Here is a 20,695-nt window from a genome sequence, read left to right on the forward strand (position 1 = left end):
TTACTTTTCAAGAAAATGTTTAGTTCTAATTGTGATGAAACACACATAACATACAGGTTTCCATCTTAACCCTTTCTAAGGGTACAGCTCAGTGATGGTAAGTATATTTCCATTGTACAGCCAATCTGTATGACAGAGCTTTTTCATCTTGCAAAACTAAAACTGCTCATTAAACACACTCCCCACACCCTCCTCCCTCCAGCCACCATTATTCTACTATTATTCTACTATTCTAATGGTGGTGCTGGCCACCACCATTCTACTTTCTGTTACTATGAATTTGACTACCCCATGTAAGTAGAATCAAATAGTATTTGTCTTTGTGATGAGCTTATTTCACTTAGCATATGGTCCTCAAAGTTCATTCATGTTTAATATGTGTTAGAATTTCCTTCCCTTTTAAGACTGAATAATCATTTGGATGTATAGACCATATTTTGTTGGTCTGGTCAGTCCTCAACACTTGGGTTACTTCCCCTGCTTGTTTGAGAATAACACTGAAGGGAGGTGTGCCGTACCTTTGGAACTCCGCTTTTGGTTACCTTGGGTGTATACCCAGAAGTAAGATTGTTGGATCATACGGTGGTTCTGTTTGAAGTTTTTGAGGAACTGCCATACTGTGTTCCACAGTGGGTGCACCAATTTGCAGTCCCACCAACAGTCCATGAGCTTACCCATTTCTCCACATCCTCACCCACACTTGTTATTTTGGGGTTTTATTGTGTGCTTTTTCTTTTTTTTCAGGGGAGGGTCAGTATCCTAGTGGGTGTAGGTACCTACGTCATTTTGGTTTTAATTTGCATTTCTCTAATGATTAGAGATTTTGAACATCTTTTTGCACGTTTACTGATATATAGTTCATTTTTCACTTTTTTTTCTTTTTAAAAAGCAATTCCATTGTGATTTTACATGAACTACATGAAATTGCTGACATTTGACTGAAACACTTCTACCTGTCACAGAATTGAGAAATCCATGCCTGTGCATTTTCGGGCACATGCACAGCTGAGACATGGTTGAATAGGAATTCAAAGGTCAGGGTGCTGGTAGGGATCAGTGCCTGACTCAGTTATGAATCACCCACTTGGCCTGTGCCCTGTGCTTGTTGCCACAAGGTGGCAGCCTCTGAAGGAGAGTGTGTGTCTTGTAAGGGCTGAGAGGTTTGCCCTGAGTGACTAACTTTCCTGCTGTCACCTGACCTGAGATTTGCAGGCTTGGTCTGGCCGATGGGTGACACCAGGTAAACTGGAGAAGCATCCCCTCAGGAAACTCCTCCCCCTGGCTGGGGTCAGGGATTCCTCTCCTAGGCTTTCACAAGTGTCTGTATCTAACCTCAGAGCTCACAGTACCTGGGAAAAAAAATTCAACATGACCCAGGCAGGGCTCCAGGTTCTTGGAAACTGCATGGGCGTTGAAGTTTGCTTTTTTTTTTTTTTTTTTTTTTTTTGGACAACTGGAAATCACAGTGCAAGAGATTAGATTTGGAGAAAATAAATCTGTTGGGATTTGAAGGACAGCATGGAGGCAGGAAGACCCGGGAGCTGATGGGCAGGTGGGGACTGAGCAAAGGGGAAATGCAGGGTCAGTGACCACGGAGTGGGCTCTGGACGCTGGGACAAAGAGGAGGAGACCTGAGGAAACCAGCAGGGTGAAGGGGTGAGGTGCACAGGGTCCTATGGGGTTGTAGAAGCAGAAACCTCACCACTGGATCTTTAGGGGGTTACTTTTTCAATGCACATTCATGTAAAGTGACACATTTTGCTTCATTCTCTCCCTAAATCAGGGTGATGATCCTTTATGCATTTGAGAAACAAAGTCCCCAGTCTGAATTCAAGCAAAAGTTGCTCAATCAGGATGGGAACCAAAAATAATTTCATGCTTCAAATTCGAGCCAATTCAATGACGAACTTGAGCAATACCTTATTATTCAGACATATTTCAGTACTTTGTTTTATTTTTGAGGTCTGTTACAGTCAGACATCACTTGGTGAAAATACCAGGGACCTGGGGAAATTCCTTTCCAAGCCACAAATCTTGATGGCATCTGGGAGCAATCAGATCCCACTGCTCAAAGCTTACTCCTTGGGAATCTGGAGTAGGAGGCAAGAGTCTTGCTGCAGCATATGATGATGACTTCCTCTCAACCCAGTGGGCCACAGAGAGCCATAGAGGATTCTTGAGTAAGAGCATGGCAGGATCAAACCCAGATTTGAGGAGACTAGGGAAGGAGTGCTGTGGAGGATAGCTGATAGTGAGGAAAGATTTCAATTTCTGCCTTTTCCTCACTGAAAGCTGGTTCTGGTTTTGTCCCAGCCATAACTCATTCCATCTAGTCAATAAGTATTGAATGCTGTCTGTGTGTCAGGCACTGCTGTAAGAGGTCAGAGTTCGAGCCTGGGAGCTGGGTGTAGTCCCCAGGAAGTATGGCCAGGCTGGTGGGGCTACTTCCAGGCTTTCTTTCCTTGTCCTCAGAGTGTTAGCCCAGCCGGAAGCAGAGCCCGTTGAGGGCAGGCAGATGGTTGTTTCTGAAGCACCCCCAAAGCTCTGGAGACTCTAGGGCCTCCCTCTCAGCCTTCCTGGGTGGGGGTTGGGGCTAGCCCCAGGCTCAATGTCCCAAGAGCCCGCTCCCCCTTACCCCCATAAGAGACCTCACTGAGTGTCAGGTTGGAAGTTGTGGGACATTCTGCGGCCTCCGGTGCCGGGGATGTTTATTCTCCCAGCAGATGGAGGGTGAGAAAGGGAAGGAAAGAAGGTGTGGCAACCCACCCCATTCTCATCAGCCGCGTCATCTGAGATGGGGAGGGCTCCAAGCACCCAGGTAGGGGCAGGGGCAACGGTCAGACGGGTGGACGCGGAGCCTGCCTCCCGGGTCGGTTGTGACTCGGGTCACCTGGCTCCCCACCTGCCGGCAGCGCAAAGAGCTGGAGCAGCGCAGCCCACGTGCCCAGCCTCCCTCCTCTGACTTCGCCTGATAACAAACCAGAAACTGAACCGGGCTTGGGATTCCCGGCGTGAAGTCAGAGATGAGTCACCGCCCGGGGCCACTGCAGTAGCTAAGAGGCGTCGCCAGAGGGGCAGACGCGAGCAGAGGGCACGGGCGGCCAGCAGGCAGGTGAGTGGGAGCTGCGGTGGTGGCCAGGGGAGGATGTGAGAGGGGCCCGCGGGCTCCCCAGGCCCTGGGACCCCGGGGCTCAGGAAGCCGGCTGGGGTGGCAGGAAGCCAGCTTTGCCTGCCTCCAGGCAGTGCTCCTGACAAGCAGGGCAGAGGGTAGAGGCTGCGGGGTGGTGGCCCGAGTTGGCCCTGAGTGATGCTCCCGCCCCCGCCTGCCCTCTCCAGTGTGTCTCAGGGTCCTGATGAGACATGGCAAGTGGCACTGACGTGGTGGCCATTGACTGTGAGATGGTGGGCGTGGGGCCCGGTCGGGAGAGCGGCTTGGCCCGCTGCAGCCTCGTGGACCTCCACGGCACCGTGCTCTACGACCAGTTCATCCGGCCCGAGGGTGAGATCACTGACTACAGGACCCCGGTCAGCGGGATCACGCCTCGGCACATGGAGCAGGCCACGCCGTTCGCCGTGGCCAGGCTGGAGGTGAGTGGAGGGCTGTCTGCCAGCCAGGCTGGGGCGGCGGGGAGGCTGCGGACCCCTGCGTGTCTACACACACATGCACGCACATGCACACTTCCCTGGCACCTTCCCTAGGCGCCAGATCTGTGACCTATGACCCCAGCCACGACAGATCCCCTCCACCTCTGCGTGAAGGAGCACTTGGGCTCCGAGAACCCTATCAGGGTCTCCTTCAGATCCCTGAGAAGGCCTCCTGCCCTCAGACAGCCTTAGACTCACATCTGGGAGCAGCGTTCAGGGCGTCCGGTCCACCTTCCTGGGCTACTCATGGGGAAACTGGGTTCTGCTTGATGTTCCCATGGAGGGATGCTTTCTCTACCCTGGCTGCCCTGGGTTGGCCCCACAAGGAAATGAAGAAATGTGGTCTCACTGGCTGGGCCCTTGGTGGGGGCTCGGGGTCTTGGAAAACAGGCTGGAGTCCTGGGCTGCGGGGAAGAGCTTGCACTCACACCTACCATAGACCTTCCGTCAGTTTGAGGTTGGTATGAGGCCCCAAGATTTCCCACCATCTTGCCTCACCTTGTGATAACTTTTTCAGGTCCCAGTTTCTGTTTCTATTTCTCTGAGTCACTAGATGGAAAGCAAACTCAACCCATCTCGCACTAGCTTGAGTCACTTCTGGGAAGGTTTAGAAGGGCGAGTCAGCGCATTGGTTTCTAGGCTTGGGGGAAGTCCCAGAGGAACGCCGACTGGGGCTGGTCCCGACTGCACGCCCCATACATGTGCCAGGCTCCACGCTCAGGATAAACATAAAACATAACAATAGCTCCCGTTTCCTGAGCAATGGCCGGACCTCCTTCACGCCTCATGGGACAGCCCTCCAGGATGGTTTTCAGGAGCTGTAAACTCAGAGTTAGAGGGCCAGTCTTGAACCCTGGCTGCTGACATAGCAGCTCAGTTACCCTGGGCGAGTTCCTTGGGCAGCCTCTCCGTGTACCCAGCTTCCTGCACCTGTAAAAGATTACTGAGCATAATAATAGTAGCGACTTCATAGGATTGTTGTGAGGATTGAGAACGTGCCTAGAGAGAGTGCCTGTGTAAGGACTCCAGACACGTCAGCTGATACGATCGTCTGTTATCCCCATATTACAGATGTGGAAACTGAGACCCCCTTGAACCAAGTGTATTGGTTTGCTAGGGCCACCGCAGCAAAGTACCATGGCCTGGGGCCTCAAACAACAGAAATGTATTGTCCCATCATCCTGGAGGGTGGAAGTCAGAGCTCAAGATGTAAGCAGGGTTGCTTCCTTCTGAGGCCCTGCGGGAGAATCCATGCTGCATCTCTCTCCCAGCTTCTGGGGGCTGGCTGGCAGTCTTCTGTTTCTTGGCTTGTAGAAGCATCACCCCAATCTCTGCCTTCAGTCCGTGTGGTGTTCTCCTGGTGTGCACATTCTGTGGCCCCCTCTTGCCCATTTATAAGGACACAGATCATATTGTATCAGGGTCCACCCTGATGGCCTCTGCTGATTACATCTGCAATGACCCTATTTCCAAATAAGTCACATTTTCAGGGACTGGGAGTGAGGATTTCAACATATGAATGGAGGTGGCAGAAGGCAGGGAGGGCGGGAGGACACAATTCAACCCATTAACACTAAGTGACTCCCAAAGATCCAGATAACTAGAGGGGGTCAGGACTCAGAAGTCAGGCTCATGCCTCAAGGGCTGTGTGTCCAGTAGGGGGCCGCCAAGCTGCATGTGGCTATGAGCCCCCAAAAGTGGCTGGTATGAACCATGATGTGCTGTAAGTATAAAATGTGCGTGGGATTTCAGAGATTTGTTTTGCTTTGCTTGTTTGTTTTATTTATTCATGAGAGAGGCAGAGAGATAGGCAGAGGGAGAAGCAGGCTCCCTGTAGGGAGCGCGATGTGGGACTCGATCCCAGGACCTGAGCCGAAGGCAGACGCTCAACCACTGAGCCACCCAGACGTCCCAATTTCAGAGATTTGTATCAAAAAATTCATAAGAGGTCTCAATAATCTTTTATATCAATTACACGTTAAAATTATAGTATTTGACAATATTAGGTTAAATAAAACATTAAAACTAGTTTCACCTATTTTTACCTTTTTCAATATGGTGATTAGATGATTTAAAATTACATATGTGGCTCACAATATATGTCTACTGGACAGTGCTGTTTTATAGGGACTATGAGGAGGCCATTAGCCCACATGCTAATGCTAATGCCGGGGGTACAGTAATCAGTTAGGGTCTAGAAAGACTCCATGAGGCTGGTGGGTTTTGAAGGGGTGGGAGGAGTCCATGTCTGCAACCCAGTGGGCCACAGAGAGCCATGGGAGATCCTTGAGCAAGGGGATAGCAGGATCGAACCCAAGTTTTGAGAAGACTAGAATTGGGGGGGGGATGCTGTGGAGGATAGATGGTAGTGAGGAAAGAAATATCAATAGGGAGTGAGTCAGAGCCCCTGGGGAGCCATCAGCAGGGGCAGAGAATGCTAGGATGGAGGTGGCCAAAGGGGTTGGGTGTTCAGGTGTCAACGGGAGGCCCAGGGACATGGCAGGAGCTCCTCACACTCAGATCCCCACTGAGCAGTCAGCTGGACTACATGTGCCCGTCCTTCCTCCTTGTCTCCGCAGTCCCTCCCCTCCCCCCGTCCCTGGCAGAGTGGCGGAAAGGGCAGGAGAGCCCAGAGCATGCCTTGGAGCCCTGGCCTGGGCACTGGGATGCCTAGGTGCCCATCCAGATTTGGTGCGGAATGCTTTGTATCTCAGGGGGAGGTCGTGCCAAGCCTGATGCTTCAGGTGTGTCACTCGGAGCCCTGCCCAGAGTAGGCACTGAGCAGCCATTCAAAGGGGGAACCAAGAATCTACAGACTGGCCAGACCATTGAACCACATCTGGGGTTTTACATTTCCTGCTCCGTCACTCACTGGTTTGTGTGACCTTTGGCAAGTTATCAAACCTTTCTGAACCTGTTTGTCAGTGACAGGGAGTGCTAATGCCTCCTCCCTGGCCTCGTGTACACTGGATTCAGTGATGTGGCCTGTCGCACTAAGCACAGTGCCCAGCCCATGGCTGACAGTCACCAACTGTGCCCGTGGAGGAAGGAGGGCGCACACCCAGATTATATGTCTGAGTCCCCTTTCTGACCTCCCTTGAGAACTGTGGTCTTAGGTTCTGGCTCTCATTTTCTGCCCAGCAGCAGGTATGCTGGCCGTCAATCTCTCCTACCCCAGTGCCAGACAGGCTTTCTCAGGCCTGGCTGGGATCACAGCCTCCCCATCCCACTGTTCAAGTATCTCTCATGGCTCCCTGTTGGCCAAGGTCGCCAGCACAATGCTCATGGACCTCCAAACCCTACCGACCTGCCTTTGCTGCCTTCCCTCACAGCTCAGCCATCATCCAGCCTGTGCTTCCGCCACACCCCTACTTTCCCCCGGCCCCCAACCCTGCCCCTACATCTGACACCATCCTGGCAGGCCCAGGCCAGAGGAGTCCTTCCTGATGCTTCCCTGCCCTGTCCCCCATCCCCGCCTCCCTGCATGGGGGCCCGCAGTGGGGGCCTCTTGTTTTCCTTACAGTGGCTCTTGGGCTTTAATGCTTGCCTGTCCACGCATGGCCTGCCTAGTTCCACGTTCCTGTGATGTATTTTATTCTGCCCCCAGACGGGATGGTATACTTTGTGCACAGAAGGTACCCTGAGAATGTTTGTGGGGTTGCAGTTGAACTGATTTTCACAAAATACAGGAGCTCTGGTAGCTGTGTGGAACAAAACTGCCTCTGGCCTCATGCTGGCCTTTGCTGTCGAGACACAATGATACACACATAGCCCAGGAAAGGGGGGGAAGTGCAAGCACACAGTCTTTAGACTTGCATGGACGTGGGTCTCTGTCCTCTGGTTTGTTGCTAAACTGCTCTGGGCCCTTCAGTAGGAGCATCTGTGACATGCAGGGTGAAGCAGCGCGGGTGTCTATATCCAGCACCACATCCTGGCACTGTTCTGAGCACTTTCCATGCACCTCTGCCTTTGGTCCCCACAACAACCTTGCCATAGGGCACTGAGATTGTGCATGGGATCCCACCACTCCCTTATTTCTTCTTTACTTTTATTTTTTGTAAAGTGGTTTACGTTACTTTTATAGTGGAAAGTTACCGCCTGTTATCTTCTGAAACCTCTAGGTCTGACCATCATCTAGAGCCGCAGTTCCCAATGTGGAGTGGTTTTGCTCCCCAAGGGACATTTAGCAATATCTGGAAACATTTATGGTTGTCATAAGTGGGGCAAGGGGCCTGCTACTGACATCCAGTGGGGAGAGTACTGTGATGGTGCTAAACCATCCTATAATGCTCGGGACTGCCCCTGCCCTGGCCACACACACACTGAAGAAGTATCGACAGTGCTGAAGTTGAGAAACTGGTCTACAGAGCCCCACAAATCAGGGTGTCAGTGTGGGAGAGAACCCATGAGGAGACTGAAGTCCAGAGAGGGGCAGCAACTTATTTAAGGACACACAGCAAGCTGTAACATAATTCAGTGTTCAGATATGGGGCTCTCACATGGTGGCTAATGCTGGTTTTTTGGGTTTTGTTTTTTTCTTTCCTAACAGTAATTTTTAATAGCTTGTAGTTTATTTTTGTAAGTTAATGCTCTTTTAATGTTAACCCAGTATGCCAAGTAGCATTTACCCATGACCAGGACCAGGGACCGATAATTACATTTTTAGTTGGCAAACAAACTAGCTGAACCCCATGAAGTTTCTTGGTTTAGGAGGGAAATGCAGACAGAAGGAAGGCCGCAGTAGCCTCCTGCAGCTGTTTCCAATACAGCCGCCTTGCCTGGGCCAAGTGCCCTGTTGGGGCCCCGCCACTGGGCGGGTGTTTCTGGGGCCAGATGAAAGAGGATGACTTCACCATCCAGGATACCCCAAGCATACGCAGCCTTGTGGGATGCAGTCACACGCTGGGTGGGGACACCTGCAGAGCAGGGCACAGGACAGGAGGGAAGAGGGGACTGGGCCACTCTTAAGGGTGACAGTGGGACCCAGCCCTCTGGATTTTTAACAAGGGCCCCAGGTGATTTTCCTGATCAGGCTCAGCTGGGGAATACCTGGAAGAATCGTGGGTATGCAGCAGAAGGACACTACAGGCCCTGCTCCTGCCTGCCATGTGACGTGGGCACATGCCACTCTGCACCCTCCTTTCCCTGTTGGTAAGATGGTGTGATCATCCCGGCCTCACAGGCGCCACATTTCTGCTTCAGGAAGGCTTCACTGAGAGCTGACCCATGCCCATCTCTGCCCTCAGCTCAGACAGTAGTAACGCTGAACTAGAACCAGGTTCTTGGTAGGGGGTAACCATGACAACTACAAAGACAGTGGCGGTGGCGGGCAGATCCGGACACCTCACTGCAGCTCTCAAGTCACCAGCCGCATCACCTGGACAAGCCTCTCAACCCCTCCGACCCCCAAGCCCCTCTTCTGTGGCATGGGAATCAGAATACTCTGGGTCAAGAGGTGCCTGGGGGAGGAAAGTCCCTGGCCAATCACTGGCAGGTAGAGCAGATGGGTGAAGTCCCTTCTCTTCCTCACTCAACTCTCTCCAGGAATTTGAGACATTCCCCCCACCCCCCTTCCTGTGCTGTACACACCTGCTTCCCCACACTGACTCAGGGCAGGTCTCGCCAGCTGGTGCCTTCTCCCTGTCCCCCGGGCTCCAGCAGGCCCCCCACTTCCCTCCCCAGCCCTGCCTCAGAAAGTCAGCAGAGCCCTGGCTGTTCCAGGCCTTGACCTTACAGGTGGGAAAACAGGAGCCTAGACATGGTCTTTAACCTCTCAGAGAGCGCACAGCAAATGCTGGCTGTCTCTCCCTGCCCAGAGCCCAGCATCTTTGGTCTGAAAAGTTGCCAGCATCTCTCTCTCTGCCAAATAGTCTTCTCTTTTCCCTGCTTCCTGTTCCTTCTGCTTGTCCACCCCTCGTATTTCGTTTGTGTCATCATGGGTCCCATGGTGATTCCCGTAGTGACCTCCCCGCCTGTCTCCTGAGACCTGCGGGCTCAGGAAGTGATGAAGTTCCCAGGAATGTGCCTCACAGTGACTCAATCCTCTTGTGTCTGGGACCTGTGGCTGTCGTGGCTGCTGCTTCTGGGATGGCAGACGGTCCCTTAGGGCTTTGTGTGAACTGGGCCTGAGCCAGCTCCCTGTCGGTCAGGGAGAACAGGCCAGATTGTTCAGGAACTTAAAAGATATCAGCAAAAAAAGGCACATGACCCATGGTCGCCCAGCATGGCCCTGGACCTGGTGCATGCTGCCCTTCCCCCAGGTGCCAGCAGGTGCACTTTGCTCCACACAGAGGACTGGAGCTGCTGCCCAGGGCGTGTACCCTCACCACTCACGTGACCCCTAGATCTGCAGTATCAGCGCCAGCTGTAGAAATTCGAAGTTTAGAATCCCCAATTTCTGGGGCTTCTCCAGGTGATGCCTTGGCCCAAGTGGGAGCAGACCTGGTGTCCGTCCGACAAGCACAGCTTCAGTCCTCAAGCGAGCCTCTCCAGTCCCTAGGCTGACTGTGGGCTCTGTTCAGCAGTGGCCCCGATGAAACCATGGAACACTGTAGGGAGTGACGGGCAGGCTGGTGACATTGCCTGTTGCCTGTAGATCAGACCCTGCTACCACCAATGTGACCATGATGCGGCAAGTCAACTTGTGTCTCTGAGCCTTGGCTTCTTCTTCTATAGAGTAGCCACAGTGATCCTGTGATCGCCAAGGGAGAGCATATAATGCCCCATGTGATGTCCCAGGAGGCCACTAGAAGTAGAAGCAGGGCATGGGAGGGTATTTGCCACGTAAGAAGTCTCCTTGCTCAGGCACAGAAGCTACTGGAGACCCGTCCAAGGGGAGGCCTGAGCCCCAAGCTGCCCCTCCAGCTGGGGCCTGATATAGCTCCCCCTAGATCCCTCTCCCATTCTCTCCAATGGCAGCCAAGGTAAAGAAAAGGGAGTGGCCCATGTGGCCTGAGGTAGGAGGTTGTCCACAGGACCACCTTGGGGAAGGAGTCAGGAGGGAGGCAAGATGGCAGGCCTGGGCACTTGAGAGGGGACTTTAGAGGTTGCTTCTCAAAGCTCAGCGGCTTGGCTGGCAGAGGCCTGGAGCAGGCCTGCTCGAAGTGTGGCGGTGACAAGCAGCCTGCTGGCTTTGAAGGCTGGCTCTGCCACTAACTCACTAACTAGCTATGTCACGGCCCTGGTTATCTAATGGTGCTTAGCAAATCACCTCTAAACATAGTGCTTTAAACAATGTCAATATTTACTTTGCTCATGCATCTGCAATCTGGACAGGGCTCAGCAGATGGGGCCAGCTGGTCGGCTGAAGCGTCCCGCAGGCCCAGAGCTGGGATCACCGGGAGATTCGTCAGCCCACCTGGCCAGTGGCTGGCCCTGGGGCCCTCAGGCCCAGCTCTCCACCTCTGTGTGTCTTTCCAGCAGGGTGGCTTCGGGGGACCTGGGGGCTGCTGGGGTGCTGGCCACATAGGCTGACCTATAGTCATTGGAGGCGAGGGGACCTGAGCTTCATCTTTGGAGAGAGGAGCTGCCAAGGAATCTGAGAACTTGCTTTAAAATCTGCAAATTATTTCACTTTCTTGGTGCTTCGGTTTTTCCCAGCTGCAAAATTTCAGTTAAATACAGGCCTCTCTCATCGCTGCCTTGGCTTCCTATGGCTGCTGTAACAACACCATAAACTGAGTGGTCCAAAGCCCCACAGGTGTGTTGAGTTGCACGGTTCCACAGTTCAAAGTCTGGCACGGGTCTCGGGGCTGGAATCAAGGTGTAGGCAGGGCTGTGTTCCCTTCTGATAGCTCTGTGCGAGAGTGCGTTTCCTGGCCTTACCAACCTGTAGAGCCCCCTTCCTCCCTCTTCAAGACCAGCAGCTGCATGTCAGGTCCTCAGGGCAAACCACTGACCTCCATACAGAAGAGTCGTTGCCATATGTTGGGTGCACGCAGGTGATGGCGGTGATCACCCTGTTGGGAGGTCCTCTTCAGCCTGAAGCTTGTATGCAACTGTAACTTTCCTCTGCCAAGCAATGGGTTCACAGATTCTGGGATTAGGGCATGGGCATCTTTCGGAGGTCATTATTCTGCCTGCCACAGTGGGCTCGTTGAAAAAATTAGAGGATATAAAGTATGTGACGTACTTAGGTGAGTGCCTGGCACAGGGGACATGCTTAGTAGGGGCCACAGCTATCACATGGGGAAGCCACTGAAGGAGTCATAGGGACATGCCTTTAGCATGGACCCAAACCATTGAGTGAGAGGAGAGGCCTGGTCCAGTCTTCTCATTTTATAGATGATAGGTTTGAAGCCCAGAGAGGGAGGTCAGTTTGCTGAAAGTCACACAGCACGTCGAGGAGGGGCTGTTTCCTGCCAGTCGCCCCAGACCCGTCCAGAGGACCCTGCGTGATGTGTGTGCTGCGTGTCTCCCTGGCCAGATCCTGCAGCTCCTGGAAGGCAAGCTGGTGGTGGGTCACGACCTGAAGCATGACTTCCAGGCCCTGAAAGCGAACATGAGCAACTACTCCATCTACGACACATCCACCGACAGGCTGCTGTGGCGGGAAGCCAACCTACAGAACTGCAGGCGCGTCTCTCTCCGGGTGCTCAGTGAGCGCCTCCTTGGGCGGCGCATCCAGGTGAGCATCCCCCTGACTTCCCACCAGGGTGCCAATGTCTTCCAGTGGCTCCAGAACCAACATGCGGCCCCAAAGATGCTCTGTCTCCCCCACAGTCATGAGAGGCTGTATGCTTGCCAGCAAGGAGGGGTCCTCCAGGCCCCAGGGCAGGACCAGAGTGCGGTGGTTTATTCAAGAGGAGACCCTGGGACACACGGTAGAGCGAGGATAAGAGGCAGTGAAGGGAAGCCACCCAAGAAAGTTTTCATTTGTTTTTAAACTCAAGCCAGTGACTCTGTGGATAACTGAGGTTTAATCCCACTGCGGGCCTCTGGGCAATCCCACAGAGCTCCGATGCATGCAGGGAGCAGAGGTATTGACACACAGCTCCTGTCAGGCATGGCTGCTGCTGCTGCTGCCCATTCCTCAGCACTCGAAGTCTCTGGCAAGCCCCAGGCAAAGGCGCATGGGCACTGGTGCTTGGGAGATCACTGAGGTGGCAGGGCCAAGGGAGGTGGGCCACACCCTAGCAGGAGCAGCTCCACGTGAAGGCCTTCCCTGTCAACAGATATTTATCAACACCTACTCTGGGCCCGGCTGGATGAGATGCTGGATCTCCAGGACTGGGCCCTGTGCTTGAGCAACTCTAGATTGCAGGGAGGGCAGCCCATTAGCCCAAAGACATGAAGGATATATGGCAGGTTTGCACATGTCCAAAAGGTGAGCCTTAGAAGGGGAGACCTTCCAAGGAGACCTTCCTGAGACCTTGAGGAGAGCAGAGCAGGAGCCCCAGCCTGAGGTGTGAGGCACTGCTTGGCTAGGTGACCCGGAATTGTGTGGGTCTCAGGGAATGGGCCTGAACTGGGGCCCCTCCATCAGCCTGGTGGACACAGGACCAAGGACACAATGGTTAGCATGTGGGTTCACTGAAGTGCTGAGCAGGTGGCACTTTAGAAACATCATTTTGACATATTTTTTTTATATTTGCCTGGTGCCCTGGAGCTCCGTATGTGTCTGACAGCAAGTCTGCAGCACCCCCTTCCCTGTGCCGGATAAGCACCTTGAAGGCATAGCCTGGTTCTCTGGAAGCTGGAAGGCGGATACCTGGCCATGCCTGGGCCTTGTGTCCTAGCTCAGGGGCCAACAGGTAGAAGCCAGGCCTGTTCCCGCCACCTGCTGAGTCCACGGTGTCTGAAGCCTGGGGAGACTTACCCACCTCAGGGCATTGGAAACCTGGGTGTGAGTAGGGGAAGGCCCCGATCACACGGGGTCTCTGCATTCAGCCCACCCCAAGCCCCCACTCTGTACATGTGTCTACAGAACAGCCGTTTTGGGCACAGCTCGGTGGAAGACGCCAAGGCAACGATGGAGCTTTACCGAATCTCCCGGCGAATTCGAGCCCGCTGAGGGCTGCCCACCTGGTACTCCAGGACAGGAGCTCCCTTCGGCCCCTTCCACAGGAACTTCCCCATGGTCTTGGCCTCTTCAAGACAACAACTCCCTTGCTTTTGGGAAATGCATATTTTGTGGTAAAATAGCTATTTTTTCTACTCCATCCCTGGATCTCCTCTTGCCTTTCTCTGAGCCGGATAAGGGTGATGGGCCCCAGTCTGTGTGATGCTTAGAGGACAATGAAGACTGAGCTGGAATGGGGGCCATTTCCTTAATAATGAATTCTGTGCATCCAAGAAGACACTGGAGGGATCTGGGTGACATGCAACTAAACCCTTGCCTCTGCCTCCCTTTTCCTGTTGCACTGATGCTCAGGGGAGTGACACCTGGCTCAGAGGTCCCTGTGTGCCATCTTGAAATGGGTGCCACGGCACTGGTGAGCTCTGAAGCCAAGGTGTAAACAATGTGGCCTGAGAATTCAGCAAGTCAACCCTCCTCATGTAAAATGGGGAAGCAAAGCAAGTGGATTTTGAAATCAGAATTAGGTTAGAGTCCTAGTTCTGCCATTTAGTAGCTAGAGTGAGTTACTTAGCCTCTCTGTGCCTCAGTGTCTCCATCTGTAAAATGGGGAATTCTAACAGTCCATGGGGTTCTTGTGAGATGTCGCATACAAAGCCCCCAGCACCATGCCCCTCAGAGCTTAGGTACCCAGGAAATGTCAGTAACGGGCAGTTATTGTTTGCATCACTCACTGGTCTAGGAGAACCCCGGGGAGAGCAGCTGCATTCCGCCATGGAACCCAGCCCTCTGGAAGGAAGGAAGGGCATGCATAGCATGTGGGGAGAAGGGTCCACATCAGAGCAGTGACTGCTCGTTAGAAGCAGCTGCAGAGCTGTTATTGTGATAAGTTGCCCAGGTGCCTTGTAACCTGTGTGTGGGGAGGTGGGCGGGGGGCAGGTAATTCTGATGCCCAGGACATTTGAATCACCTGAGATGCCTTTTAAGCCACTCCAGGCCCTAAGCACAGTGTTCTCACACTGGAGCATCAACATCACCTGGACGGTCTGGACCCCACCCCCAGAATTTCCAATGTAGCAGGTAGGGGGTGGGGGATGGAGTCCCAGAATCTGCATTTCTCACAAGTTCCCCAATGATTCTGACACTGCTGGTCCAGGACCATGCTTTGAGACCCACAGCTAAGCATCGGGTGATTGTGATGTATGGCCACAGTTGAGAGTCCCTGGCTTCCAGTCTGAGTACCACCAGGGTAGACACATGCTGCTGGTCCAGCCTTGACCCCTGCCATCTCCCCTGGATGCCTGCTCATGCAGAGAGGTCCGCATCCCTGAAAACTGTGCCCTAAATAGCCTCACTACATAGACCAGAGACTCAGGGTGAGGTTAAGGACCCAAGGGATTCAAATCCAGGTTCTTCTGACCCCAAACTTGAGAGCTCTTCACTCAGACTGCCTTGTAAAGGCAGCGCCTCTCATGTGCACAGGGACCTCTGGGGAGCCCGGAGTGCTCCGTCCCACGTCTGGGAGAGCGGGGAGGTGCAGCCTGCTCCCCTCACTGTTCTTTCCTGGGTGCGCTGCTGCCCCACCTGCTGCTGGACTTTCTGCGGCTGCCTTGCCTGGCTGAGACTGGCCACCAGGTGGTGCCCTTGGGCCGTCCTCCGTCAGGGGGCCCCTAAGAACCAGCCCCAAAACACTTAGGCATGAGACGGGAGGGGGGCTGCAACGGGGACCCTGTAGGCCACCCCACTAACCGCTGAGGTAGAGTGACTTACAGCCCCGGCTCTCAGCCTCCCAGGCAGAAGTCCTTTCCACAGCTGCGACAGGTCTCCTTGAAAGGAGGGATGAGCCAGGATTCCCAGAGATAAGATAACCCAGCTTCTGGCTTTCAGCGCTGGGGCTTGGGTGCCCCTCCCAGGTGGGCACCAAGGTGAGGGTCAGGACCCCGGGGGTGGGGCATGTGCTGTGGGCTCCTACCACCTGCAGAGCCAGTACTCGGGTGTGGCAGAGTCACATAGGAGACACAGAGGTTGGTCCTCAAGAGAGCACCAGCTTCAGAGTCAGGCTGACTTGGCTGTCCCGCCTCCGAGACAGCAGGTGCCCCAGCCGTCCACGGACAGAGGAGAGGACGGAGATGTCATACACAGGGTGCCTGGCACCAGCTGGTGGGCGGTAGGGACCCGTGAATAGCACCCAGCGCTGGTGATCATAACAGAAATAAAGGCCTGCCGTGGACTGCACCCCGGACTCCTGACCCACCTGGGTCCCAGCACACCTGGGGTTGTTGCCTGCCCGTGTTGGTGTCATTCAACGAGGTCATGACGCTGGGAAGAGAGGAAGGTGATGTTTGCTGAGCGGCTGCTTTGTGACGAATTCTGCCATCCACAGCAGACCCGCTCCCGAAGGCCTAGACAAGCAGCTCAGAGAGCGGACCAGGTGGACACCCAGGAGCCCCACTCCTGCCCAGGGGCTAGGTTCGGCCCTTGCACGGCTTCTGCCTCAGTCTCCTCATGTGTAAAATGGGAATATTAGCCCCGAATCCCACAGCTCTCAGGGAAGTGAAACCGCCCTTCGATCTGCCTTCAGGTGGCATCTCCTTGCCCAGGAAGGCCACCCCTCCTGCTCTCCCACCCTCAGTCTGGCAAGGGCAGTGGGGCTCCACCCAGGCACACAGGGGGAGGGAGGAGCCGGGCTTACACCGCCTTGCCTTCTGCTCTCTCCGTCCCGATTGCTTTAGCTGCCCCACTTTGCTCCCCACTGTCAGTTTCCAATCCCCCACCTCCCCAATCCCACCCCACTTTTCTTCAGACCCACTGCCACTAGCATTCTCCCGTGGGCCACCATCCTGGATCGGGGGGTCTAGGGGGTGCCCTTCCTCACTTTGTCTCTTCATCTCAGTTCACAGTACACCTGCTCTGGGTGCCCTTCCCAGGCCCTAAATACCCCAGGGGACTAGCTCTGCTCTAAGGCAGGAAGGCCAGGTGAGGGATTCTGCCGTCCTGGGTATAAGACCCAGTCCCCAGAGACCATGATAGATCCCAACATAACAGCAGCTCAAGAACGTGGAGGGGAGCGCGATGGTGCTCCCTGGCCAAGTGAAAGCTCTATCTGGCACCCCAGCTGGGGCAGGGCAACTCCCTGAGCCCGTGGGAAGGTACTGCCGCCACCTCTTGTGCCAGGTGGGCCTACAGGTGAGCTGAGAGAAGAAGGGGGAGTGTGGGCAGGGCCTCTTCTCCAAAGCTCCCGGGCGTGCCTGCCTAAGGGACCAGTCTAGGAAATAAAGGAGCGACTCAGGCCAGTGCAGAACTGGGAGGCCGTGTCTGGCTGGACTGGGCAGCTGCCACTCCACCTCAGTGGCTTGTGGCCATGCAGACACGCTGACCAGCGGAGACATCTTCAGGACTGTGTCTGGCCCACGGGCCGCCAGTTTGAGACCTCAGCTCTGGTCCACCTGCCACCTGACTCCTTTTGATGGGGTGGCCCTGGACATGTCCAAAGACAGAATTCACTATCTTGAAAGCACGCCTGGGTGGGTTGGGGCCCCTGATGTGCAAGTGTCGGGCTTGCGCCACTGAAGCTCCTGCCCGGGATACAACCAATCCCACTTCCGCATGGTGACCTGTCACCCACCTTTAGATCGTCCTCACGTCTCTCACCCCTACCCTTTGAAGTCTTTGAATTTCTAGGCCCCCAATTTCTTCAAAGGTTTCCCCTTCTCTGCCCACTCCCATCAGGCCTATTCTCAGTGGATTCTGAAATGGAGGAAAAGATGGCAAGGGAACCAGGACTCCATGGGGACAAGGGAATGAGTGGCGTCCTCAGGCCCAGAGCTGGATGTTCACACATATCTGGCAGAAGAATGCAGGTCCTGAGGATGGGGGCACTTTTTCGCCACCCAACCCTGAGGCATCGAGGAGAATTTGGAAGTGGCTGGGAACGACAGTCTCAGAATGGCCCCGCTTCACTAAGCCAGGCCCTTTTGCTCCTGGAGTGGGGCACTGGAAGGCTCTGGTGCACCTCCCAAGCCCCTTAGCCCTCCCGCCCCCCTTCGCCCAGCCCGGCCTGAATGGATGAAAGTGCTTCTATTCGGGGAAAGGATTCTCCGGCCCGGCCTGCTAACTGTTCAGGCGCTGGCCCGGCCCCGTCCAAAAGCCCGCTGTCTCCGAGGGTGAGGAGCCAGCCCAGTCGGGTTCCAACAGCCGTCAGAAGGCTGCCCGCTTCCTGCCCGGCGTGCTGCGGGCTGGGCCGGGCTCCGCCGCCAAGAGGCTTACTCACTCCTGGAACAATCTCCCCTCTATATGGAAAGAACATATGCTTTTCCTGCTGGGGGAAGAGAGAGGGCTTGGAGCAGCTTTGCCGAGACGTGTAGGAAAAGGCAAACGTTGGCCGGGCCCCAGCACCCTGATCTCAAACCGTGTGCTGTGTGTTCGGTGGCAGAACCCGTTGGCCTCTGTTCCCAGGGGCAGGGCAGGAGGCCCAGAGAATGCGAGTCTGGGCCTCGGTTTCAGGACACTGGGCTCGTCCCTTGCTTGGGGTTGGGTGTCCCCATCTCTTTGTGTTCCTGTTCCGTCCTCCACTGTGTAGGGCTCAGGCGGAGGAAGAGGGACACAGACTCAGCTCTGCCAGCCAGTCCCGGCTCAGCACCCTGCACCCCCACCCTGCCACCAGCACAGTGTCCTCCAACGAGGGCTGTGGCACTCTGCTTGGCGGACCCCCACCCAAGACCCTCAAGTCTGAAAGAAGAGCTGATGAGTCCTGGCTGTTCAGATCTTACAGCACCCAGGACTAGCTGGAGTCTAAAGGAAGGAGGGGAAGATTTAAAATAAAAATTCTTTTGATATGAGCTAGCATCCTTCCTCTAAGCAACAGGAAAAGGCTAGAAGCAAGAGACCCAGGCTGGCACTCTTCAGCAGTGAGGAAGCCCCAGGAGCCTGGACGGCAGTGCAGCCACCGGAAGGGCGAGATGTGGCTGGCAGCAGGCTGGAGGCCAGCCCTGGCTCGGTTGCTTCTGGCCAGGGACTCCTGAGCTGGAGCCCCTCCGAGGTTCCAGTTCCTGATCTGTAGGTGGGGAAGTCAGGTGGGGAATCACTACCTAGTGCAAGGGTCAGGGACATGGATGTGAAGTTCCGGGCACAGACGGGTGCTCAGTGAAAGATCGCTTTGAACAAAGATGCATCGGGGCTCTGAACCGGGAAGGGGGACCTGGCCACTGGCAAGGGCTGAATGCAGGAGGGGGGATCCAGCTGTTTCTGGGTCCTCCAGGAAGGAGGCACGTTTTGTCCAGCCCTCTCGGGCCTGCCCCTTAAGCTATGAAACCTTCCAACTCAATAGATGATGCCTCCTGGGGTACAGCCAGTGTCTTAGCAGTCTGAGCCACTCTAACAGAATGCCATAGACCGGGTGGCTTACATAACAGACTTTTATTTCTCACAATTCTTCAAGCTGGGAAAGAAGTCCAAGCTTCAGGTGGCAGCAGATCTGACATCTAGTGAGGGCTCTCTTCCTGGTTTGCAGACAGCCATCTTCTTGCTGTGTCCTCACATGGTGGAGACAGAGCCAGCTCAGTCATGTCTCTGCTAAGGACATAGATCCCCTTCCCAAGGCTCCACACTCATGACCTGACTCCGTCCTACAGCCCCACCACCAACACCATGGCACTGGAGATGAGGGGAAGGGTGTTGGTGAGGAAACCACTGCACGGGAGGGCAAGGTACTTGGCCGGAGTCATGCAGGGATGCAGGGGAAGGTTCGGGACTTGAATTCATCTTAGGGGAAAAGATGCTTGGGATTTGTCACCTATGGAGGGGAATGACAAACCTCATGTCTTCTGCTCCTAGAGTGGCATGAGCATCATGCTAATGTGGAGAGGAAAGGGTCCCAGGCCAAACAGAGAATGGGGCCAGGCCTCAGGAATCCTGGCCTTCAGCACCAGGCATTGGGAAATGGAACTGAACCTATATTATTCACACGTAAATTTGCAAGGCATGCTGTAGCATCTCCCAGTTTAAAAGCCAACAAAAGGAAACCCTAGCTCCTAAATCTTCCCAGCTATTGTCCGAGACACCTTCACCCCCTAAGCATCTCGAACACCATCTACACCTCACCCCCTTCTTCCTTTCTCTCATCTCTCATTTGCTCTAAATCCTAACTCTGCCTTCTCTTCCCACCTCTCATGGAAACTATTCTCACTTGATCACCAGTGGGTTCCATATTGGCAACTTTGAGAAACTTTAGGTTCTCATCTTATTAGATCTTTCTACATAATTCAACTTCTCTAGAGTGAGTTTCTTCCTCTGTGATTCCTCAGGACCTGGGCCTTGACCATCTCTCCTCTGTGTGCCTTTTCTGCTTCAACCAGTCCAATGGCTTTAAGACTCCATTTGATCACCAAATATTTATCATGTACCTGGTATGTGCCAAGCACAGTTCTAGACATTGAAGAGAAGAGAAAATAAAATCTCTGGTTCCTGTCCTCATGGAGCTTACATTCTAGCACAGGAAATGTATGGAATGCAATTAAATATATAATATCTTGTCAGCTGGCAATAACCACGCTTACATAAATTGTCAAAGAGATGTGGGGCAGATTAATAACATAGAGGAGCTTTAGGTTTCAGACAAGATGGCGGCCTTGCATGAGCTGAGAGAGGATTTTTTATTTTTAACAAAGATTTTATTTATTTATTTGACATAGAGAGGTACAAGCAGGTGGTGCAGCAGGCAGAGGGAGAGGGAGAAGCAGACTTCCCACTGAGCAGGGAGCCCGACACACCTGAAGGAGTGTGTGCAGGGGACTGGTGTCCTGTCCCCAGAAAGACAGAGGCGGCCAAGGCAGCTGATGAAGGTCATGGATGAGCTTGCAGGGAAGAGCACTGAAGTACTTGAGAAACTTAACTCCTATGCCAAAGGCTGAAAAACTGAACTAATGGGAAGAGACCAAATAGGAACTTTCATCATAATAAAAATCTACCAGAGGCAAAGAACAACGCATATATCAGACAAAGGACTTGTATCTAGAATATATAAAGAACACTTGCAAT

General features: G+C 54.0%; 1 protein-coding gene across 1 annotated transcript; it reads left to right on the forward strand.

The window, feature by feature from the left end:
- Nucleotides 1-2,821: 2,821 nt before the first annotated feature.
- Nucleotides 2,822-13,822, forward strand: ISG20 (interferon stimulated exonuclease gene 20). The gene is made up of 4 exons (XM_026003212.2): nucleotides 2,822-3,112; nucleotides 3,337-3,588; nucleotides 12,071-12,271; nucleotides 13,571-13,822. The coding sequence occupies exons 2-4, from the start codon at nucleotides 3,361-3,363 to the stop codon at nucleotides 13,655-13,657; spliced, it is 516 nt and encodes a 171-aa protein (XP_025858997.1). The 5' UTR covers nucleotides 2,822-3,112; nucleotides 3,337-3,360; the 3' UTR covers nucleotides 13,658-13,822.
- The last annotated feature ends 6,873 nt before the right edge of the window (nucleotides 13,823-20,695 follow it).

This window comes from Vulpes vulpes, chromosome 14 (assembly GCF_048418805.1).
Source record: "Vulpes vulpes isolate BD-2025 chromosome 14, VulVul3, whole genome shotgun sequence".
Classification (NCBI taxonomy): Eukaryota; Metazoa; Chordata; class Mammalia; order Carnivora; family Canidae; genus Vulpes; species Vulpes vulpes.